Source organism: Mastigoproctus giganteus, chromosome 10, assembly GCF_048544385.1.
Source record: "Mastigoproctus giganteus isolate SK-2022 chromosome 10, ASM4854438v1, whole genome shotgun sequence".
NCBI classification, from domain to species: domain Eukaryota; kingdom Metazoa; phylum Arthropoda; class Arachnida; order Uropygi; family Thelyphonidae; genus Mastigoproctus; species Mastigoproctus giganteus.
In genome coordinates, this window is record NC_143584.1 from 83,815,000 (window position 1) to 83,840,763 (window position 25,764).

Sequence of the window (25,764 nt, forward strand, 5' to 3'; positions counted from 1 at the left end):
TCTTTGAATTTATTCAAAACTACCCACTTCAACAACACCAGATGGAAGTTTGTTAAAATAATCAACTACCTGCTAGGTGAAGACAAGTTTCTACTAATTTGTCCTGCAGCCACCTTTCCTCAATTTGAGGTGTTTAAGGCTTTGAATGGATTGATTAAGCTGAATGCTGATGGAATTCTTTCTCTTGCTCAGATTACATACATGATGGACATAAATCAATCATGTTAATTTGAGATACTGCAGATTGCAGGACTGAAGCCTTTCTGGTAAGAGTACCTATTGTTCCCGGCGCCTCCGTAGCCAGGTGGGAAGGAGCAGCAGTGCGAAGCACACACTTCTTGATTAGACCGGGGTTCGAGCCCGTCACCACCAAATACGGAGGATGCGGAAAGGTCAGGGAATGACCATTGCATATCCCCGGAGCAATATGGCCTTAGTTGCTGATGCTCCTAAAAACCAAATAATAACGACAACAACCCATTGTTCCTCTCACTAATTTCATTACTTTTCTCTGCACCCATCGTAACAGATACACGGCTTTCCTAAAATTAGGCTTCCAGAACTGTATGCAGTAGTAGCTTAACCACTGCTTTATAAAATGTGAAAATCACCTATTTATCCATGCTGGCAAAATTCTTATATAACATTAACAATACCACATGAGCTATCCTGGTAACCTGTCTGCACTGCTCACAGGAGTTCATATTTGAATGAACAGTTACTCCCAGGTCTTTTTCATTCTCCATAATCCTGAATGTGGTACCACACAGTTGATATACTAAGCTGGGATTACTGCTGCCCATATGAAGTAAAATCCATATGACAATATTAAACTTCATTTGCCAATTGTCATGCAACCTGCCTAATTTGTGAATATTTTTTTACAGTATCATATCCTGATTACTGGTATTTCACCACTGCAAAATTTCTTATCATCTGCAAACTTAGACGTTAAGCCTGATATGCCTTCATCAACATTATTAATAAATATTGAAAAACAACAATGGACCCAGCATTGAATCCTTAGGAACTCCACAAATAATAATAGTCCAAGAATAGCATTGCCCATTAATAACCACTCACTGCCTTCTCCCAATGAATCAACCCTTTATGTATAGCAGGAACTTGTCCTTAATGCCAATTTATACAGCAGTATTTTTTGCGCAACAGCATCAAAAACTTTTCTGAAATCTAAGTATGTGATGTAAAAATTATCTTTTGCACCCAGTTCCCTTGTTGCTGTGTCATAAAGTATCCAATCATGATTGTTCAGACAAGATCACCCCATGACAAACCATGTTGGGACCACTGTATAATTGCATTACTGTCTAGATGATCTTGAATTATTTTTTGAACAATTGTTCCATTATTTTCCCTTTGCACAGGTCTGTAATTAGTCATATCACCCTCTGAACCCCTCGACGTGGGCACCTGTACGTGGTGAGGGGACCTCCCAGTGACGCTGCTGGACTTCCAGACTAGCATCACTGGGATCCAACGCCCACAGCCTAGGTTCCGGGCTTACATCAATGGAATCCGGCGTGTTTGCCGTGCGCTGCGACCCGTGGAAATTCGGAAAGGGGGATCCTGGTGGTTGAGGGGCCCAGCTTCAATACACCACTTTGGCCCCTGCTTCGACAAGACGGGTGGTCCTGGAAGGCCCGGCTAGGATCAATCGGCTAGTAGGCTCGCCTGCGAGGGTCAACCGTGTCAATGCCACGCCCCTACCCTCATGGTCCGAGGGACAGGATTCAGGCTGGCGGCGGTGCGGGTATAGTGTCTGGGTAGCCCTGGCGTCCCACCCCCGAGCGCATTTATTGCATGCCGGGTAGTGGGCGTCCCTTTGGGCTCCGTGGTGGGTGGGGAGCCCGGGCACTGAACCACTTCAAAACTTCATGAATCCTGATAAATATATTTCTTCAGGGGCCCCAACCCGGTCCCTATCTGCAAACATAGACGAAGATCCAGATAGTATTATTAGTACAAAGAGGCAGCGAACAGAGGTAACATCAGGGCCTGTACCAAGGTTCCTAATAATGCTCTCAACCGGTGAAAAACCGATTGGTAAAATGTCGCCCTTTTTTCATTCAAAAAGGGTTGGATGGGTTAGCAGGCTCACCCAAGTCAGTTAAGAGGCTCCGTTCTGGAGACCTCTTAATTGAAACTAAAAATGACAGGCAATCAGAACACCTACTCCGAACAACATCAATCGGAGGAATCCCTATAACAGTGACACCACACAGAACACTCAATTCATCTAGAGGTGTCATTTCGGAGTGGGACCTTCTCGACGTATACGAGGAGGAAATCTGCTCCGAATTAAAACCACAGGGAGTCATTGCCGTCAAGAGAATCACTGCGCGAAGGGATAGAAAAATTGTTAAAACCAGGAGCGTTATCCTGACCTTTAACACTCCTAAACCTCCTGATGAGATTAAAGCTGGATACATCAACTGTTCAGTGCGTCCATACATTCCGAACCCTTTACGGTGTTTCAAATGCCAGAAGTATGGACATTCTCAAATGGCCTGCCGCGGAGTCCTTGCAAGCGCTCAATGCGGTGCAAAGGACCACGAAACATCAGCATGTTCAGCCGCAAAACCCACCTGTATTAACTGTGAAGGCGAACACCCGGCCTATTCACGAATATGCCAGAGGTGGAAAGAAGAAAAAGAAATTCAACGGCTGAAGGCAGAGCTAAATATATCATACCAGGAGGCAAGGAAATCGGTCAAACCCCTGAATATCAACAAACCTACCTACGCCCAGAAGGTAGCAGGGAGATGTTCCGTCGAAACTCAGACGGACATGACCATTCCTCCAAAGGAGTCTTTCACTCCCATCGCGCGGTATCTCTTAAGCTCTCAAAAACCTGCACAAAAGGACCAATCAGCTGCCACTCCTATATCAGTACCTCCTAATGCTCCACAAGTTCCAAAGGTAATTATGAAAGAAAAGAATAAGAAAGGGGAAGTCCCCCCTAGTACCCAAGAAAAGATGGATGTCGAGCAGAAGGAGGTACCCGAAGATTCAGTCTTGGAACTCTTTGCAGAGGAGGAAATGGACACGGGACAGCGTCCATTCTTCCCCAAAAAAGATAAATCCAAGACTGATAAAACTAAGCCCTCAGCACCTCGGAAGCCGCCTGATGGACCCACCAAACCAAAATAATGGGTAAATTCCTACAATGGAATTGTCGTGGATTCCGGTGAAATATTGATGACATCAAGGCCCTCCTGCAAAAGCACGAGCCAGTTTGCTTTTGCTTGCAGGAGACATATCTAAAGGCAAATGATGATCCCACGATGCATAACACCACAATTTATCGTAAGGACAGAATTGCGGATGGCTCTGTACATGGGGGAGTGGCTATCCTTGTGGGTAACCAGACCCCAGTGCAGCCCTTACTAATTACAACTAGCATAGAGGCTGTTGCAATTCGCCTTACGGTGGCATTTTTATTAACTGTGTGCTCTATCTATTTGCCACCTGGGACCGACATCTCCCAGGCAGACCTTGATGATCTTCTAACGCAGTTGCCTCCCCCTTTCTTACTTCTCGGGGATATGAATGGACATAACACCCTGTGGGGTAGTGCCAACATCAACGGAAGGGGACGAGTCATAGAGCGTATGCTCAATGACAATGACCTTTCCCTTCTAAATACTGGAACAAACACCTTCTTCCACATGCCTACCCGTACCTTTTCTGCCATTGATCTCTCTATCTGCTCCCCTTCTCTACTCCCTTCACTCACTTGGGAAGTGGAGGAGAATCCATACGGAAGCGATCACTTCCCTGTGATAACCTCGTTACAAAGTGGGAGACCATGTCTTCCTTTTAGGTTACCACGGTGGAAGATTGATCAGGCTGACTGGACTGCCTTCCAACAACAGGCAAATTTCGATCTTAGCACAGTCAGTCAAGAGCCTATCAATGATGCAGTTAAGTACATCACAGAAAATATTGTCCAAGCAGCTGCGAATACAGTTCCAAAAACATCAGCCCGGTTTCCACCATTTCCCAAACCTTGGTGGAATTCACAATGCACAGCAGCAAAAAAGGCTCAAAACAAAGCGTGGGGGATATTTCGCCGATATCCTACCACGAACAACCTTATAGCCTTTAAACGTGCACGAGCCAAAGCACGCTACATCCGTCGTCAGAGTCAAAAGGAATCGTGGATCCGGTTTACATCATCTATTAACCAGTCTACCAACTCTAGGGTAGTCTGGGATAAAATCCGGAAAATGAAGGGAAATATACATCCCACCCTTCTTCAATCCTAAATTATAATGGATGCGCTATTGCAGATCCAACTGCAATAGCCAATGCTCTTGGGGAAACATTCTCTAACATCTCTGCAACATCCTCTTACTCCCCAGAGTTCCTGGTCCTTAAACATAAACTGGAAAAGCAAGCACTTAATTTTAAGACCAAGGGCCTCTATCCCTACAACGGGGCATTCACTATAGAGGAACTGAAAAGAGCCCTCACTCTTTCCAAAGCAAGTGCTGTTGGACCAGATGGCATCCATTATGAAATGATTAAACATATTTCACCAAAATCTATGGATTGTCTGCTCCTTCTGTATAACAGAATCTTTACTGAGGGGCAGTTTCCGGATTCCTGGCGAAAGGCAATCGTTCTTGCCTTTCCTAAGCCAGGAAAGGATCCAAAAGTTACCACCAATTATCGTCCTATTGCTCTGACTAGCTGTCTGTGCAAAATCCTGGAGAGAATGGTAAATTCTCGTTTAATATGGTATTTAGAATCAAATGACCTTCTCTCCAGCATCCAGTGCGGCTTCCGAAGGAACCGGTCCACTTTGGACCATCTTATTAGATTGGAAGCATCCATCCGGGATGCTTTCCCAAAAAGCGAACACTTGGTGTCGGTGTTCTTTGACATGGAGAAAGCGTATGACACAACTTGGAGATTTGGCATTTTAAAAGATTTACACAGCCTAGGCCTAAGAAGGCATCTGCCCTTTTTTATTAAAAACTTTTTAGCCAATCGAACTTTCCAAGTACGTGTGGGATCCTCACTCTCTCGCTCCTTTAGCCAAGAAGAGGGAGTACCACAAGGATCAGTATTAAGTGTCACGCTTTTTTCCATAAAAATAAATTCCATCACAGAACAACTTCCTCCAACTGTAAACAGTGCCCTCTATGTTGATGACTTTAGCATTTTTTGCCAGTCGTGCAACATGAGGGTTATTGAAAGACAACTGCAGAAAGCCATTGATAATCTGAATGTCTGGGCACTTGCTAATGGCTTCAGGTTCTCGCCGCAGAAGACCGTTTGCGTACACTTTTGTCGCAAGCGTAATCTTCATCCTGAACCTGAATTAAGGCTCGGACAAAATGCTATTCCAGTAGCAGCGAACACAAAATTCTTGGGACTCATATTCGATAAAAAATTGACCTTTTTGGATCACATTCGCCAACTCCGCACAAAGTGCACAAGAGCCCTTAATATACTCCGCTCTCTGTCCTCCTTATCCTGGGGTGCAGACCGATGCACCCTTTTACGGCTTTACCGTGCACTTGTGCGATCCAAATTAGATTATGGGTCCCAAGTATATTCTTCAGCCAGAGACAGTGTACTTCGATGGCCGGATCCTGTCCATCATCAGGCTATACGTATTGCTACTGGAGCATTTCGAACATCTCCTGTCTAGAGTTTATACGTCGAAGCAAACGAACCACCGTTATCGTTTCAACGTAAGCAGTTGTCTTTAAAGTACGCTTTAAAACTGAAATCCCTGCCAGACCATCCTACGTGGCCCTTCGTTTTTGAGCCACGATGGGAAAACTTGTACAACACCCGTAAGACTGCCAATCGTCCTTTTGGTATTCGTGTCCAAGAGCTACTGAACGAACTCAATATCAAGGTAGACAAGGTTGCTCAAACATCAAAGCAACAGCCTCCACCCTGGCATGCTCGTGTCCCGGCATGCGACTTGTCGCTTAGAAACTGGGGAAAGTCGGACACTCCATCATTGGTCTACCTGCAGCTTCATTCAGCACACCAAACTGAATATTCCGACTTCGCGGCAGTCTACACAGACGGTTCGAAGTCAGAATCATATGTGGGATCTGCTGCTGTCTTTACAGACAGCACTATATCAGAGCAGATTCCCTCTGATTCCAGCATATTTACTGCAGAGCTGCACGCAATTGAGTTAGCCTTGGATCAAATTAGTAAATGCCAATACCAACGGTTCATTTTATATTCCGACTCTCTTAGCATGTTACAGGCTTTAATATCTGTGAGGTATAATCCTCATCCAGTTCTGTCTAGTATTCAGCAGAAGATTCACGTTCTCCATGAACGCGAATATGACATCCGCTTCTGCTGGATTCCCAGCCACATTGGGATTAGGGGAAATGATTTGGCTGACGCCGCAGCCAAATCAGCAATTCCCAATAATAACCGCTGCCTGCTAGTCCCCTATACAGACTACAGGCAAATAATACACCAAAAGTTATATTCCCAATGGCAGGATTCGTGGAATAGACAGACTGCGAATAAATTATATCAAATAAAGCCTGTAATTGAACCGTGGCAGTCTAGTCTGCGCAGGAATCGTAAGGAGGAAGTTGTTCTTGCCCGGACCCGCATAGGACACAGTCATTTAACTCACTTGTTTTTGCTGAGGGCTGGTGACCCTCCTATGTGTGTGTCCTGTGGCACAGTTTTAACGATTAGACACCTTTTAATTGACTGTCCAGATTTTAGCAATATCCATCTTACCGCTTTTAATCATCTGACTGAGCCGTATACACTCAGTCAGATTTTATCTGACAATGACAATGTGTCGGCTGTTTTTAGCTATTTTAAATTAATAAAAGTTATTAATTGTATTTAATTTATGTTATTGTTACGTTTTTATTGATTTATTTTTTATATCATTGTTATTATATATATGGACATGGTGGCCTTACTAATTAGGTCACCGAGAATTTAAAAAAAAAAAAAAAAAAAAATTTTAAATATTACCTAGTCTTGGCGCACCATAGCCGTAGTTGCTAGTGCGCCAAAAAATCCAAACAAACCAAACCAAATCACCCTTTGATGCACCCTTTGTTAATTTGAGATGCATTCACACTCCAGTTCACAGTGACCACCTCTCAGGCCAAATGTGCTCTCATAAATATAGCTAAAGATTTGCTTACCTTATTTTCTGTCCCCCTTGGTATAATTGGTTACATCCTGTCCACCCATGTGCCTTTTATGTTTAGCTTCAGCAATTTCTTTTCCACTTTACTCTTATTGCAAAATCGTTTAGCTACTTGTCAGACTTGGATAAACTTCTGTCATGAACCCCCTATGTGATTGCATTAGCATTAGTAGAGGCATTTGATGCAAGAAAGCAAGCTTATGCAGCATCAGCCAAAAAATAAAATAAAATAAATAAATAAATAAAAAATAACCACTTCCACTTCACCCCTCTGTTCATTCGAAATACCTGTCCAGCTGAGCCTTAAACTTATTTAGGCTATCAACTTCCATGACAAGGGATGGAAGTCTGTTCCACCAACCAACCACCCGCTGGCTAAAGGCAAATTTCCGCACGTCTATCCTAAATCTGTCTTTCGTCAATTTGAATTTATGCCCTCTCAAGTGATTATTCTGAGCGAGAGGAAGGTTCCCATCAGCATTGAGCATGCTCAAACCATTCAAGGCTTTATACACCTCTATCAGATCACCTCGCTGGTGCCTAGTCTCCAGACACTGTAATTTGCAAAACTTAAGCCTTTCTTCGTAAGAGCACTCCTTTGTTCCATTCATTAATCTTGTTGTCATTCTCTGTACTTGTTCCAGCAGCTCTACATCCTTCTTGAAATAGGCAGGGTTGTCCTTGACAACCCTGCCAACCTTCATATCATGTGCGAACTTCGACATTAAGCTTGATATACCGTCATCAATATTATTTATAAATACACAAAGCAATAATGGACCCACTACTGAACCCTGAGGGACTCCACTAATAACATTAGTCCACGACGAGCAGTGTCCATTGATTACCACCCTCTGTCTTCTCCCCCTCAGACACCCCTTTATCCACAGCAGCAATTTGCCTCCAATATCACACTGCTCCAATTTGTGCAGCAGTCTTCCATGTGCAACAGTATCAAAAGCCTTTCTAAGATCCAAGTATATAATATCAAAGTTATTCCCTGCATCCAGTTCCTTTGTGACTGCATCATAGTATCAATCAAATTGGTCAGGCAAGACTTCCCCTTAACAAAACCATGCTGTGTCCGAGCTATAACTGAAGTCTTGTCTAGATGATCCTGCAGTGCTTCTTTAACTAGTGCCTCCATTAATTTTCCTGGAACAGAAGTTAAACTCACAGGTCTATAATTTCTTGTGTCAGCCTATAATTACTTTGATCTATAATTATTTTGATCCTCCTTTGTGAATTGGGGTCACATTTGCACATCTCCAGTCTGTGCGTACCTCCCCTGAGTCCAAGGAAGCTCTCATAATTATGGCTAAGGGTTTGCTTACTTCCTCTGCTGCCTCCTTTAATATAAATGGATAGATCCCATTCCCCGGGTGCCTTTCTTGTGTTTATCTTCAATAATTTCTCCTCCACTTTACTCTCAGTTATTACAAGATTCTCTAGCTTATTCTCTAGAGTCTTATAATGGGAAATTAAAATCTCCCATTATAAGACTCTCTGATTTACTGGCCCACTCTATTTCCCTGTACAGTTTCTTATTATACTCATCAGAGTCATTAGGCCTATAGCACACTCCTACTCTCAATTTTGATCTCCCAAAGTTATGTCACACCAAACTGTTTCGACTCTGCACTGTCCAGCGATGTCCACTGGCTTCACTTCCTTGGATTTTATGTATTTCTTAACTAATAGCATAACCCCTCCTCCCTTCCTATCCAGTCTATCCTTTCTGTAGACGTTGTACTCTCCAAATTCCAGTTCTGTATTCCTTATATCTGTGTGACACCACGTCTCTGATATCCCAACAATATCTGCCTTTGATGTTTTGAGCAATACCTCAAATTCATCAAATTTATTTACGAATTCTTGGTAGCATCTATAGTTACTGCTCTGAATGCTTCCTATTTAGAATGTGCTGCTGGTAACTTCAACAGTTCAACTATATAACATTGTGAAGACCACTGTAACCTTCCTTTCAAAAGCAAAAGCCTTTGCCATTGACAGTACTAGCATCTGTAAGTAAATCCCACATCAGTACACTCTAATATCCACCACTATGCATTGCTGCCGATACTCGGATCAACAGCTTTGCTTTTTCTTGTTGCCTCTCTAAAATGCTGTTGTAGGAAACGGTCATCCAACAAATCCACAAACTTCTTGTGGATTTGTTGTATAAGTGACCAATCCCAGAGTTCCAGTCAATATCTGGAAATTTAAAGTACCTGATTATATGGCATTTTTATTTACTGGGTCACCCTGTATTTCTACAGAAGCTTATGATTTTCATCACAGTCAATAGGAATAGAAAATACCCCCCCCCCATTCATTTTCCCTTTTACATCAGACTAACTCTTCAGCTGACTGGGCCAGGTGGGTAAAGTGCCTGCTTGGCAACCCAAAGGTCGTGGGTTCAAATCCCGCCTCGAGCTTGGATCACAGTAAATTGCAAAAACTTTGGGAGGTGCATTATGGCCAAAGAAGCTGATGCACCAACAACTAACAAAAAAAAAAAAAAAAAACTAACTCTTCATTGGATTGGCCACACACGTCACCTGGATGCACAACTATAGATTTTATGTGCTCTTTCACTAAGGGCCTAACCATTCCCACTCTCCTCTCTATCCTTTCTGTACTCATTGTACACCCCATATTGAAATTCTGCCTCTCTTAATTCTTAGTGGCACCATGTGTCTGATGTCCACACAAAGTCTGCCTTTTGATGGCTTAGCTGTATTTAAAAATCTTCAGATTTATTTGCTATGCTCCTAGCATTAGTGTACATGCAAGTATAAGTACACGTGTTTCCACTCTTAGTAATCATAATATAGCTTATGTATTTGCTTTTTACTGGAGGAATCTCATCTGGCCTTGAAATCCCTGTCACCTTGCTTTTTAGCATATTCTAATAGAATCAGCGCAAGAATCACTTACACGCCTAACTGCAGCTGCTGTTAATCTATTAGTGTGTGTGTGTGTGTGTGTGTGTGTGTGTGTGTGTGTGTGTGTGTGTGTGTGTGTGTGTGTGTGTGTCCACATCTCCCCCCCTCCCATGATGTCAACAAATATTCGTGCACTCCTATATAAGTGCATCCAACCTCTGTAAAAGCAGTCTCTTCTAATAATAAGCGCAAACAATCCTGAAAAAAAATTCTATCTTGTGAGCCTTGCACATTCTCTACAGGGCTGAAATGACTGACAAGGCTTGCATCGTGTTCTCCCTCCTATTGTGTTTGGGCAGATTTGCAGTCACTTTCAAATCTGCAAATATGCCCAAACACATTAGGGCAGATTTGCTTTCAATTTCAGTTCTAACTCTCAACATTTTTTCAACATTGCCCTGTACTTGTTAATCCTCTGATCTCCTATCCTTGATATCATTATTACAATCATGTAAAACAATGTCCCCTTTTATGCCCTAAATGATGTTAGCAGCATTACAATGTTAACTTTAGCCTCTGACAGACATATGCCTCATCTTATTCCACATGTTCTTTTTGCACAGTATATATCCTGTTTCCCTGGCAGTCGAATCACCAATTATAGCTACTTCCTGTGGGATCAAGAATATCTGCTTTGGAGGATTTTGTCATGTTATCTGATGTTGCGGCATGGACTTAAGTGTTGGTCTTTGCAGCTGAGTCATTCTCCCTCTTTTGTAATCCTTTGAGGGTATACAATGATCACACACAAAGATATCCCCATGGCTGTATCATGTCCTGCCAAAGATATCTTTGTAAACACAGAGCAAGTAACACACATAATATAGCCTTGATTCATAGGGGAACTGCCCTTGGCAGTCTCCCCTCCCCCAGAACCAAAGTTTTCTCACTACTCTGAGCTCTTTGCTTTGATGCTCTTATCTGAGGCATGATTTTAGTCTAAATTTGATTTAAAGCAATGTGAGAAGATACAAGAGCTGATTGTATGTCGGTTTTTGATCCACAGTTTATCTTTTATTTATCATTTTTTTTTTACATTAAACAGAATAGTATGTATTCTGTGTGAGGGAAATTACAAATTGTGCATGCCATATTTTTATAGATGATCTTTACCTTTCTGAGATAAAAAAAAAAAAAAAAAATCCTCATTTAGAAAATTATTATTATCATTATCATCAGCCATACTGTGCAAGGAAACATGAGGCTTATGCTGCACCAGCCAAGAAAAATTTCTCAGTTACTCTGAGAGAGAGAGAGAGAGAAGTCACCAAGAAAGAGAAGAATGATGATATCCAACTCAGGAGTCTGGGTGTGCCAAGTCCATACTCACCAGATGTGAGCCCCTTGTGGTTATTCCTACATTGCAGTTTTTTTTTTTTTTTTTTGTCATTCATGTTCATTTCACAGTTCATTTCTACTACTGATACTACTACTACTGCTTACTATTTGTATGAGTGTTTATTTTGCTTTAAATGAAATTTTTTTATTAGCTGTTGGTTTGTGATAAAGTTACAAATTATCATGTTTGCAGAATTATGGATTTTTATGCTGAAAACTTCATTTCTATAGACATTGCATCCATGGTTTACTTCCAAATCTGATGGTGAACGAGAAAAGTGTATGCAATCTGTTCTTTACATTCTTCATTCTTATATGGAATTTCAAGATGATTTTGTAAGTATTATTGATTGTTACTAGTCATAATTGTTTTAAATTATTCATTACATTGACCACATAAAAAATGAAGGTGATGGTGCAACAGAAGATATGCTGTTTGACATTGAATTATTACTTTCCATATCGAAGTGGACAGTAAAAATGTAGCATATCAATGACGGCTATTTCTTGTCTTTCATAATGCAGAAAATGCTTGTACTGCCAGCTTAATATATGAGGACTGTTTGCATAAAAAGGTAATTGATGTTTTCTTTGTAAAAAGACATTTAATTACTATGTGGTACCTCTTTCTTTTTTCACCAATTTTATTATGCTGAATATAAAATTTTCACTTGCAGCTTTATTAGTTTAAACTATCTTTGTGAAGCATCCCTTTTAACCATGTTTCCCAAAAAATAAAGGAAAGCTATTTATAAATAAACTTCATGTTTAGATGTATTAAAACATTTTAATACATCTAATATTAAAACATTTTTATAAGTCAGATTTATTAAGTCCTTCCCTTTCCCCTCGATAGTAGTAACATCTTTAAGTAAATCCCACATCAGTACAATGTGAGTACTGCCACTTTTTGGGTTTTTTCTTCTTCGGATTCTTATTGTATGGGGTCACTGCCAATAATCAGGTTAAGAGTATTGCTTTCTCTTGTTGAAGCCTAACATGATAGTGTAGAAAATATTCATATAATAAATCCACAGATGTCTTGTTGCACAAGGTCCAATAAATATCTGAGAAATTTTAGTCCTCCTTATAAGATATTCTGATTTACTGGCCCACTTTGTTTCTGTATAGTTGTTCATTATACTGATCACAGTCATTATGCTTGTAACACACTCCTATTATCGTTTTGCTTTCCCAGTGCTTATTGCCATACCAGACTGACTCAACAACCCACTTGACTTGGCACATTATAGCTTTAGGTGCTAATGCGCCGTAAAATCCTAAACAACCAACCAGCCAGTCAACAACCCATATCAACTGGGATTCACGTAACTAAGAACATAACCCCCCCCCTCCTGTGCTGTCTGTCCTTTCCATACACATTGTACTCAACATATTGAAATTCCTCATATGTTATGTGTGAGTGATACAATGTCTCCAGTATCTCCCAATGTCCATATTTGATGAGTTAATGAATACTTCAAATCATTAAATTTATTCACTATGCTTGTAGCATTAGTGCACACAAGTGTTCATCGTTCATGCATCTCTTTTCACTCTTAGTAATCCTAACACAGTCCATGTATTTTCTTGTTCCGTGATTACGAGAGGGCCTTGAAATCTCAGACACATTGCTTTTCAGGCTTATGCATATTCCAGTAGAAGCAGTGCAAGAATCACTTACACCTCTGTGTGCAGCTGCTCTTAATCTGCTAGTCTGTGTGACACCCTCTAGATGGCAGTTTTCTGACCTACCTAACACCTCCTCGATAGCATCAACAAATATCCGTGTGCCCCTCTTATTTAAATGTATCCCCCCATCGCTGTAAAAACAGTCTCTCCTGTTAACAAGCACAGACCATACTGAGAAGAGCTCTACCCCATGCATAGTCTCTTCAGACCCAAAATGATTGGCAAGGCTATTATCATCTTGTACTCCTTTCTGTCATGTCCTAACCCAATTTTTTCTCAACATTTGTCTGTATTAATTAAATCTCTATACGTGCTGTGCTTAATATCATTAAGCACAGCATATACAAAATACACATTAGTCAGCATATACAAAAATATACACATTAGTCAGCATATATAAAAATATCACCTTTTGTGCCCTTAAAAGATGATGGCCTCTATCATCAACTATAGCAGACATACCACAGTACTATTCCACCTGTCCTTTTTGCTCAGTATATTTCCAGTTTCCCTTATAGTTTAGTCACCAACTATAGCTACTTCCTTTAGGACTGAAGTTCTCTGCTGTGGAATATGTCATTGTGTTGTCTGATGTTGGAGCATGGGTTCAGCTATTGAACTGGGCAGCTGAATTCTTGATGGAACCCTCTCTTTCAAGGATATCAACCCTATTCTTCATGCCCTCATATAAGCATATTGGAATTTAACAATGTTCAATGAATGTTCAACAATGCTGAACCTCCTCACCTTCTTTGCAATGAATGCATCCACCAAAAGGATTCCCCTATGATTATATCATGTACTTCTAAATGTAGCTTCCCAATATGGAAAGAAGCAATGCACAAAATATAATCCTGATTTGCAGCAGAACTACCCTCTGTAGTTTGCTTGTAAACCAAAGTATTCACAGTACTTTGGGCTCATTACTTTGCTGCTCTAGTCTGAGGTGTGATTTTAGTCAAAATTTCATGTTAAAACAAACATGGACCTATGAGGAGATGCAAATACTAACACTAACAGCTCTAACCCTGCTTATTTTACAGCAGTACAAATAAGCAGGATTAGTGATTTTATAATGTAACTGTAATACAGTTACATTATAAACACCTGTAGGATAGTCTGAGAGTTCCTGGACCAACAGTAACACCAGGCATAACAATAACCACCCTGTGTACTTGGTAGCAATACCCGTCACGAGGTGGGACCCCCAATCAGGGAGAAATAATATAAGAGCAATAATAATAATATAAAACCTCCAAGTAATGACACTATGTCATTCTTATATCAATACTATAACATGATGGCAAAAGTTGATTTGGTTTTTTAAGTAACTTCAAAGGGCAAGTAGTGAACAAATTCCCCAAGTTAATTAGAGAAACACAAATAATTATCACACCAGTTACAAAAAACAATTCTTAAGCAATAAAAAAAACATTACTCTGCAGCTCCCAAAAGTGATACTTTATGAAGTAGCCTCGAATGTAGAATCTTCCTTTATTTTATTTAAGTATTATCTTAAAATCATGAATAAATAAACTGACAAAATACAAACTATAAAAGGAAATATTTTTGCTCTGTGGGCACAATTGAGACTATTGCTTTTAAAGCATACTTTATTTATAGAATTTTAATAAACCACATTCTATTAGTACTGTGAAAATGATTCAAGAAAGCTAAAAAAAAAACCATCAGTCATACATCCTCTTCTGTAGTTTGTCTAGTTCTTTGTTGAATTTATTCAAACTATTCAGTTCCACAACAACAACAAACAACCACCCTTTGGTGAAGGCAAACTTCTGCATATTTATTCTGCAACCATCCTTCTTCAATTTGAATTTATGTTGCCTCACGTGCATAGTCTGAACTAGAAGGATTCCCAGGGGGCTCACATCTGGTGAGTATGGGCTTGGCACACCCAGGGTCCTGAGCTGGATATCATCATTCATCTCTTTCTTGGTGATTCCCTTCTGCTTCTCTCTCTCTCTCTCTCTCTCTCTCTCTCTCTCTCTCACAGGGTAACTTGGTAATTTATTTTAGCTGGTGCAGCATAAGCCTCAGGCTTCCTTGCACTATATGGCTAGTAATAATAAGAATTTCATTTAAGAAATTCTTGAATGGATCGAGCAAGCTCAGCACTGAGCTTGTTTGGTCCATTCAAGCCTTAAACACCTCTGCCAGATTACCTCACAGATGTCTAGTCTCCAGATGCTGCAATTTGCAGAATTGAAAGAACTGAAACCTTTCTTAGTAAGAGCACCCCTTTTTCCCTTCACCATTCTCATTGACCTTCTGTACACCTATTACAGCAACTCTACATCCTTACTAAAATGAGGCCTCCAGACCTGGAATGCAGTACTCAAAATGTGGCCTAACTTGCTTTATACAAAGGAATAATCACCTTCTTATCCCTGTTAGCAGAATTTCTATATATCATTTACAAAACCTTATGAGCTGTCTTGTCAGCCTATCTGCACTATGAAAACTTCATATCTGACTGTGCAATTTCCCCCAGCTCTTTTTCATTTTCCATTACCCCTGAGTGTAGTACCACACAGTTGGTATGTTAATCTAGGATTACTACCCATATGCAGTACCTTGAATTTGTCACTGTCATTTCTCAGCCCATCTGCCTAATTTTTCTAGATGTTATTGCAGTAGCATGCTTTGATTACTCTCCTGCCAACCTTTGTATTATCTGAAAATTTAGACTTTGAGCCTGATATATCTTTATGAATATCATTGATAAATACAGTAAACAACAATGGGCACATCACCTATTCCTGAGGAGCTCCTCTAATAATATTAGTCCACAAAGAGTGGTGTCCATTGTTAACCACTCTATCTTCCCCCAATCAACCATCCATTTATCCATTGCAGTAACTTGCCCTCCATGCCACACTTCCTCAGTTTGTTCAGCAGTCTTTTATGTGCCATGGTATATGAAGTTTTCCTTTAATTCCAAGTAAATATCATCAAAATCATTTTTTGCATTCAGTTCTTTTGTTACTTCATGATATTATCCAATCGTTGGTCAAAAGAGATGCCACTTAAAAACTCATGCTGTAACTGAAGGTAACTCTATAACTGCACTCCTATCTTAGATGGTCCTGCATTACTTTTTTATCCAGTGACCCATTCTTTTCCCCTAGAACAGAAGTTAAGCTCATGTCACCATTTAATCCCCCATTTGTGAATTTGGGATATATTTACATATTTCCATTTCACAAGGACAACCCTTTTATCCAAAGATGCACTCATATTTATGGCTAAGGAATTGCTTACTTCCATTACTGCCTCCTTTAATATAATTGAATAGATTCCATCCCACAGGTGCTTTTTTTTTTTTTGTTTAGCTTCAACAGTTTCTCTTCCAATTTTCTCTCAGTTATCTCATTTAATTAGCTCCTCATTAGAGTTTTATAAGCTTCTGTCCTCCCTTGTCTGTGTAGAATTCCTCATGTGTGAATGTAGATGCAAAATACCTATTTAGGTTGTCAGCAACCTATGCAAGATCATTCTTGTGTTTCCATAAGCAAAGAAGTTTTTGCTGTTTGTCTTTTCATCCTTTGCTGAAGACTTTTCATAATTTACCTTAACTTTCTTTCATTAGTAGCATTTGTGTTCTTTGTCATGATTTTGCAATGGAGCAATGAACAAGTATCAAATTTTGCTATAAATTGGAAAAATATGCGACAGAAACATATGAAATGTTAAGAATAGTTTTTATTATTATGAAACATAGTTTATTATGATGAAACAAGACATACCAGTGCATTTGAATGGTATAAATGGTTCAAAGATATATGTGAGGATATTTGCAGTGACCCAAGAAATGGTATCCTGGCGCATAATAGCCTTAGATGCTAATGCACCAATAAAATCACTTTAATCTAATCTAATCAAAACCCAAGAAATGGACATCTGTCAAACTCTTGAAATGAGACAGATTTGCAAAAGTTTGGGAAATTCTCATAAGAAGTCATCATTTGACCCTCAGAATGATAGCTGATGAGTTTGTTATGAATAAAGAGATGATCCATAAAATTCTGTGTGAAGATTTAAGGAAAAGGAAGGCCTGTTCAAAATTTATGCTGCATAGTATAGCCTCACAGATGAGCAGAAGCAGTGAAGAGTATCACCATGTGAAGACTTCATCCAGACCAGGGAAGACAATCCTAATTCCCTTGACTGAATGGTCACTGGAGATGACTGTTGGGTGCCTTGTTACAAACAGAGATGAGGCATCAGAACATGCAGTGTTCAGTATCAACACAATTCTGATTATGTTTTTTGACAGACAGTGTGATTCGCAAGAAATTTTTACTGGTGGGGGAGAGAGAGTGCTTATGTAGAATACAGCTCTAAGACTATTGAAGTGCATTTCCCAGGTGAGGCCGCAATTTCAAGAGAAAGGCAGCTAGTTCTTGTTGCACCCATTCTGCACTTGTTGTGAAGACAACAAGTCTTCTGGACTCAAAACTCCAGCAATCTACCAAGTGATGCACACCCGATTTGAGCTTCAAAACAGAAAAACCAAGTGCAAACTACTCTGGTTAAAAAGGACATTTTTTTATTAGGAGACTCCATTGTCAGGAAAACGGGGAATATTTTTTGTAATAAAGACAGGTGGAGCAGAACCAGGGTATGTCTGCCGGGAGAAACTATTGATGATGTCACCAACAGATTGTCAGATTTTAAAGGGGGTAAAGAAAATATTATTATTCATGTGGGGACAAATGACATTAAACGTACACGATCTGACGATTTGTTGGAAAAATACAGGACCATGCTGAGGAAATGTCGCGAGCTAGGCCATAATGTCTATGTGTCTGCAATTCTGCCCAGACACGATAGGAGGGATTATATGTTAAGAGCCTTGTGGATTAACTCAAGACTTGAAGGAATCTGCAAGGCTTTAGGGGGTAAATTTCTATCAGCATGGCCCACACGTGTAGGTAGAAGGAATTTGTTTTGTAGAGACGGGATACACTTAAACAAAGGTGGTGCAAAAGTTTTTGCCAGTATTATTGAGGATACCTTAAAGGTTCAGGGAAACTGTTAGTTAGGGGGGGATGTGGGTAATACTGACACGCGTTTATCTGATAATATTGGTCAATGTAACTCTTGCACATACCTTAAGAGTTCTTATCTGTTACCCCAACTGGAGGTATTATCTAGATGTTCTGGGGGCAAAGACATTTCACGTGAGCGGGTAGCTAATATCAGGGAAGAGAGCCTAAAAAACTTCAAGGGTTGTGTTAGGGTTGTTAAATATACAGGAACAGTAAATCTTAATTGTTTATACAGTAACGTTAGAAGTGTCGTCAATAAAATGAGCGAATTCGAACTGCTGGTTAAAACAAGTAACGCGGACATAATAGGGCTTACAGAGACGTGGTGCCACCCGGAAATTGGGGATGATGAGTTTCAGTACGGCTTGTATAATGTATTTAGGAAGGATAGGTTAGATGGAAGGGGTGGTGGGGTAATGCTTCTTATCAGAAGCAGCCTGAGTGCGACGATAGCTTTCCCGGATTCAGACATTTCACATGCTAGTATAGAGTCTGTATGGTGTGAGATAGTTGGAAACAAAGGTATAATGCGAGTAGGAGTAATCTACAGACCAGGTGATTGTGAAGATTATGACAAAAACCTCTACATGCAAATGGAATGGGCAAGTAAGCGTCAATGCCTTATTATGGGTGATTTCAATTTGCCTCTAATTGATTGGAGTAAATGGGAAGGAAACTCGACATGGGGAACAAAATTTTTAAATCAACTAGATGACTGTTATTTGTATCAACATGTCAGGGAAAGTACTAGAGAAAAGAATATCCTAGACCTCATCATCACACATGAATCAGATGACATAACAGGGCTGACAGTAGAGGAACCAGTAGCAGGAAGTGATCACAGAGTTGTACGGTGGATGATGACGAGAGAGGTAGCAGAAGTAAAAGGCAAAGGAATGGGTTTTAATTTCAGAAAAGGAAATTACGATGCCTTAAGGTACTACATGGCCTCTATTAACTGGCTAGATATCGCGCAGAGAATGAATACAATTGAACTGTGGTACGCTTTTAAAACATTAATCACAGATGCCTTGAATGCGTATATACCATTAAAAAAATACTCCACGAGAAGGGTTCCAAGTTGGATGAATAGTGAAGTTGCCGCATTACTTGAGCAGAAAAAGGTGGCATGGAAAGGTTACAGAACAATAAAAAGTACTGAAGCCTATAACAGCTACAAGGTGATGTGTAATAGAGCCACAGAAAAGGTTCGACAGGCAAAGGCAGTTCATGAGAAATCACTAGCAAACAGAGCAAAGAGGGGGGATAAAGAATTCTTCACATATATAAATGCCAAGAAGAGCAGGACAAACCAGATCGGACCTTTACGTAAGGGAAAGGGGATAGTAATAAATACACCAGCTGCCGTTGCAGATGAACTCAACAGTTATTTTGCATCGATATTTACAAATGAAAAGCCTTTTGTGACAATGGGAAATTGTGGGAGCGAAGTTAAAAAATATGTAATTAATGATATTGAAATTTCGCAAGATTATTTAATGAAAAAACTTTCGAGCCTACAGACCAGTAAGGCTCCAGGAGTTGATGGAATATACCCTATAATCTTAAGAGAGGCGGCAAGCGAGTGCATTAAACCATCGGGGCTAATTATGCGAGCATCACTAGACTCTGGTGAGATTCCCTTGGATTGGAAAAGTGCAAATATATCTCCCATACATAAGGGTGGCTCTAAAAGTGAAGTTGAAAATTATCGACCTGTCAGTCTGACTTCAGTAGTAGGGAAAATCATGGAGGCAATGATCAAGGGTGGAATTCAGGATCATTTGGATCGAATTGAAATTCTCAAGGATACTCAGCATGGTTTTGTAAAGGGGAAATCATGTTTAACAAATCTGGTTCGCTATTTCGAAAGGGTCACTCACGAGCTGGATTTAGGGAATAATTTCGACATTGTTTATTTAGATTTCAGCAAAGCTTTTGACTCAGTCCCACATGAGCGGTTGCTTTATAAGCTGGAACAGGTTGGAATCACTGGGAAAATCCTTAGATGGATAGAAGGATGGCTTCAGGGCAGGAGGCAGAGGGTTGTGATAAATGGCTATTCCTCAGATTGGGTTGATATAAGAAGTGGGGTTCCCCAAGGATCAGTATTAGGACTACTGTTGTTTTTAATTTTCATAAACGACATTGATGAAGAGATAGAGGGCGTGATGTCTAAATTTGCAGATGATGTTAAAATTGGTAGAGTAGTTAATGATCACTGTCAAGCTGAGCTTCTTCAGAGAGACCTAGATAGACTTCAAGAATGGTCAGAAAAATGGCAGCTGTGCTTTAATCCAACAAAGTGTAAGGTATTACACCTGGGAAACAGTAATCCCAAAAAAACTTATTCACTTGGTGGAGTTCAACTAAACCCAGTACTGGAGGAAAGGGACTTGGGTGTTACGATACGGTCAGACATGAAATTCTCTGAGCATTGTAAACAGGTTGCAAGGAAGGCCCATGGTGTCCTATCGATGATCTATTGAACTTTTGCAAGTAGAGATAGGGACGTGATAATCCCATTATATAAGGCTTATATTAGACCACACTTGGAATACTGTGTTCAAGTATGGAGACCGCACCTAAAGAAAAACATCGAGCTTCTTGAAAGGGTGCAAAGAAGGGTAACTCGCCTGGTGAGATCGGCAAAAGGGCGTCCTTATGAAGAAAGACTTCGAATATGTGGGTTGCAGAGTTTGGAAACTAGACACCTTAGAGGAGATTTGATTGAGGTGTTTAAGGCTCTGAGAGGCATCAGTAAAATGAATGAGGACAAAATTTTCAAGATTATAAATGATGCTAGAACTAGGGGACATAAATTCAAGTTAAGGGGGGAAATGTTTAGATTGGACTGCAGGAAGTTTTATTTTAGCCAGCGAGTTATAAATTACTGGAATAAGTTGCCTTCATGGGTGGTAGAGGCCGACAGTTTGGGGAAATTCAAAGGTCATCTGGATAGTACTTTCAGGTAAGGGAAGCGCATAGGATGATAGGTTTAATTTCCTTTTTATTTATTTTTTATTTTATTTTTTTTATTTATTAATTATTATTATTTATTTATTTATTTTATTTATTTATTTTTTGTTTTTATCATTGTTTTGTTCGGATTTTTTTTTTTTTTTTTTTTTTTTTTTTGGCTGGTGCAGCATAAGCCATAGGCTTTCTTGCACCATGCGGCCGTTACTAATACATTGTACAGATTAACCATTCACTCCTCTTCTCTCCCGATCTAGCACCAGCTGCCTCTTTCCCAAAATGATAACTGCCCTCAAATGAAAGAGATTTCAGGATATTGAGAACATAAATAAAAACATAACTGCTGAGCTGAACATCATCTCTTCGAATGCCATCACTGGCTCTTTTAGAATGGTGTAATAACTGCATTTAGTCAGATGGTGATCTTACTTTGATTAAAAATAAAACCAGAATTTGAGATCCTTCACTTTGTATTCTTTTTATTGCATCAGGCCAGGAACTTTATCATCATACCTTTTATTTGCCACTTGGGATCACATCTCCCAGATAGACTTTGATGAACTCATTGAGCAACTGCCCTCCCCTTTTCTCTTCTTAGGGGATCTTAATGGACATATTATCTTGTAGACAGAGGTGTATTGCTAAAAAAAATAGTACCAGAATATTCATTGTTAAAAAAATAGTACCGGAACGCTCGTTCTCCAGAAGACTATATGATAACTGAATCAGATTTCAGATTCACGGTTCATAGAACAACAAGTTCTAGCATTCAGCTCACGGAAATCAAATTGCAGCGTTCGCACGCATCACAGTATATCTCATTTGTTGGATCTCTTTATCTAACACATTGTACTTTAGTAAGAAACATTCAAATTTCATTGGAAAATTTATATTTTTGTTTTTAAAGAAATCTATTAATTTTAAAGATTACTATTAATATATATTTTTAGTAGCAATGGGTAAAATAGATATTTCTCCCTCCCCTTTGATTAAGGCATTGTTTCATAATATTAGGTGTATAAATTTAATGATTTTCTATTATGACATTTAGAAAAAAGTATTGGAACTTCGTTTTGGTGCGTTCCTTCCTGCCCGAATACACCACTGCTTATAGAGTGGTGTAAATACTAATGTGAGTGGACATAGAATATCTCCTCCTTTTATTTACATTTTTGACAATAGGAATATCACTCCCTTGTGATATCTGTTCTCAGTTGAGAAGACTATATCAGCCATCAAAGATATTACAGTGGAAGACTGATAAAGCTGACTAGAATGCTTTTGAACTGCTGGTATAGTTGGTATTGCAAGACACAGCCAGTAGCCTGTCAACGATGCAGTGACCTTCATTACAGAATGTATTGTCCATGCAGTGGCAGTTTCATTTCCAACACTTTGGTAGAATTCACAATGTACAGCAACAGGAAAAGCCCAAAACAAGGCATGTGGGATATTCCACTCATAACTCGCCACAAAAAATTTCCTTTAAACCTGCCAAAACACAGTATGTCTGACGCAGAATCAAAAGGAACCTTGGATCTGTTTTACTTCATCCATAATCTCTACCAGCTCAACAGGATCTAGATAATTTGGGCAGATGGGCTAAGAAGTGGCAACTGAAGTTTAACCTTGACAAATGCAAAGTACTGCATATGGGTAGAAGTAACCCCAGAGAAACGTACCAACTGTGTGGTACTACACTTAAGGTGGTAGAAAATGAAAAAGACCTGGGAGTAATTGTGCAGTCAGATACGAAGTTTTCTGAGCAATGTAGACAGGCTGCTAGGGCAGGTCATGGGGTTTTGTCAATGATATATAGGAATTTTGCTAGCAGGGAAAAGGAGGTGATTGTCCCTCTGTATAAGGCAATGGTCAGGCCACGCCTTGAGTACTGCGTACAGGTCTGGAGGCCTCATTTTAGGAAGGATGTAGATTTGCTTGAGCGTGTACAGAGAAGAGCAACACGATTGGTGAGGGGAATGAAGGGATCCTCTTACCAAGAGAGGCTTAAGTTCTGCAAATTGCAGTGGCTGGAGACTAGGCACCTGCGCGGTGATCTGATTGAGGTCTATAAGGCCTTGAATGGGTTGAGCACGCTGAATTCTGATGGGATCCTCCCACTTGTTCAGAATACGAACCTACGGGGACATAAGTTCAAATTAAGAAAGGATAGATGTAGAATAGATGTGCGGAAATTTGCCTTTAGCCAGCGGGTGGTTAATTGCTGGAACAAACTTCCATCTGTCGTTGTGGAAGTTGATAGGTTAAATAAATTTAAGGAGGAACTGGACAGGCAATTGGAGGGTATGGTGTGATTTTTTTTTTTTTTTTGGCTGATGCTGCATAAGCTCCTACACTTGCTTTCTTGCATCAAGTGCCACCACTACTACTACTACTACTATAAGATCCAGAAAATGAAAGAGAAATATCCATTGCTAAAACACAATGGATGTGCAATTGGAGATCAACTGCAGCTGTAATTAATCTGTGGAAAACATTTATGGAGAGCATTATTCCTTCCTTAAATTTCTCATTAAAGGTGTTTGAATCATATAACATGCAGAAGAAGTAAGTGCAGCACTCTTTCTTATACAAGTGAGTGCCGTCAGGCTAGATGATGACCACTATGAAATGAAAAGATACCTTCCAACACAATATAAGGATAATCTTTTAATAGAATCATTCTTGACAAAGAATTTCCAGATTTCTAGTATAAGGTAATCATTGTGGCTTTTCCAAAACCAGAAATTGATCCTAAAAATCCAAACAACTATCATTGTATAATTCTGATAAGCTGTTTGTGCATGATCCTGCAAAGAGTGCTCAATTCTCACCAAGAAAGAAATGGGTTCGCTTTGAATCATTTAATTGAAATGAGTATTCGTATGCTTTTATAATGTCTGACTTCTGGTGTCAGTTACCTTTGATATTGGGGGAAGGGGGGGAAAGTGTCACACAATCTGGAAATTTGGCATATTAAAAGACCTCCATAACTTTGATCTTTGTGGTCACCATCCTGTTTTTATCAAATACTTTGTATCTGATCACCTGTTATAAGTTGGTAAATTACTATGATGCAGTCACTAAGCAGTTGGATAACAATTTTGACATAATATATCTAGATTTTATTAAAGCTTTTGATACAGTCTCTCATAGAAAGCTGATATATGAACTAGAATAAAAGTTTGAGTTACTTGTAAGACCTTAATAATCGCCTACTCTCAATTTTGATCTTAAGATCAAAATTGAGAGTAGGAGTGTGCTATAGGCCTAATGACTCTGATGAGTATAATAAGAAACTGTACAGACAAATAGAGTGGGCCAGTAAATCAGAGAGTCTTATTATGGGGGATTTTAATTTCCCAGATATTGACTGGAATTTGGGAGCTGGTCACTCACACACTAGCAAGGCTTTTGTGGATTTATTGGATGATTGTTTTCTACATCAGCATGTTCGGGAGGCAACTAGAGGGAGGAATACTCTTGATTTGATTATCAGCAGTGATTCTTCATGCATTAAGAATCTGCAGATAAATGAACCACTAGGTGGCAGTGATCACAGTGTGCTGAAGTGGGATTTACTCAAAGAGGTAACTACCATTAGGGGTAAAGGGAAGGGTTATTGCTTTCGTAAAGGCGACTACGATGGACTGAGACAGTATTTAAATTCTATACAGTGGGACCAACTGATGATGTTACCAACAGCAAATGCAAAATGGGAAGCATTCAAAGAACTTATCTTGGAAGCTACTAGGCTTTACATACCAACTAAGAAATATTGTTCAAGGTTTAGGCCTAAATGGATGTCAGATGAACTGATGAGGCATATGGCAGAGAAGAAACATGCATGGGATACTTACAAATTAACATATGACACAGAAGCCTATGAGAGATACAAGTTGATCTGTAACCAAGTTACAAAGGAGGTTAGGCAGGCAAAGGCAGATTACGAGAAATCTTTGGCAAGGGATGCAAAGAAAAACAGCAAAGAGTTCTTTACTTATAAGAAGAAGAAGAAGAATTCTTTATTATATACAGAAAGCACATTGCTGTATACAACTCCCTTCACGGCTACAAGCCAGGGGTTATGTAAACTCTAGAAGGAAGGGGATGAATCAGAATGGTCCACTTGATATCGATGGGTCAACTGTTGATGATCCTACTCAGGTAGCTAACAAACTAAATGAATATTTTGCATCGACATTCACACATGAGGAGTTATTTAGCTAGGAGAAAGCCAGAGGTCTATTCAACTCTAGCAGTAAGCCAGAGAATCTTGTAATAACTGAGAGTAAAGTGGAGGAGAAATTGTTGAAGATAAACACAAGAAAGGCACCTGGGGTGGATGGGATCTATCCAGTTATATTAAAGGAGGCAGCAGAGGAAGTAAGCAAACCCTTAGCCATAATCATGAGAGCTTCCTTGGACTCAGGGGAGGTACCCACAGACTGGAGATGTGCAAATGTGACCCCCAATTCACAAAGGAGGATCAAAGGCTGACACAAGTAATTATAGACCTGTGAGTTTAACTTCTGTTCCAGGAAAATTA

The 25,764-nt window shown here is 39.7% G+C and overlaps 1 protein-coding gene across 4 annotated transcripts in view; it reads left to right on the forward strand.

Annotated features, from left to right (window-relative positions):
* Positions 1–25,764, forward strand: part of c11.1 (maestro heat like repeat family protein c11.1) — a 1,259,325-nt gene that overhangs the window by 636,055 nt on the left and 597,506 nt on the right. For all 4 annotated transcript variants that reach the window (XM_090383553.1, XM_090383554.1, XM_090383556.1 and 1 more), the window contains exon 23: positions 11,704–11,808. In XM_090383553.1, the coding sequence (XP_090239679.1) occupies positions 11,704–11,808 (105 nt within the window). The remainder of the gene's footprint in view (positions 1–11,703; positions 11,809–25,764) is intronic.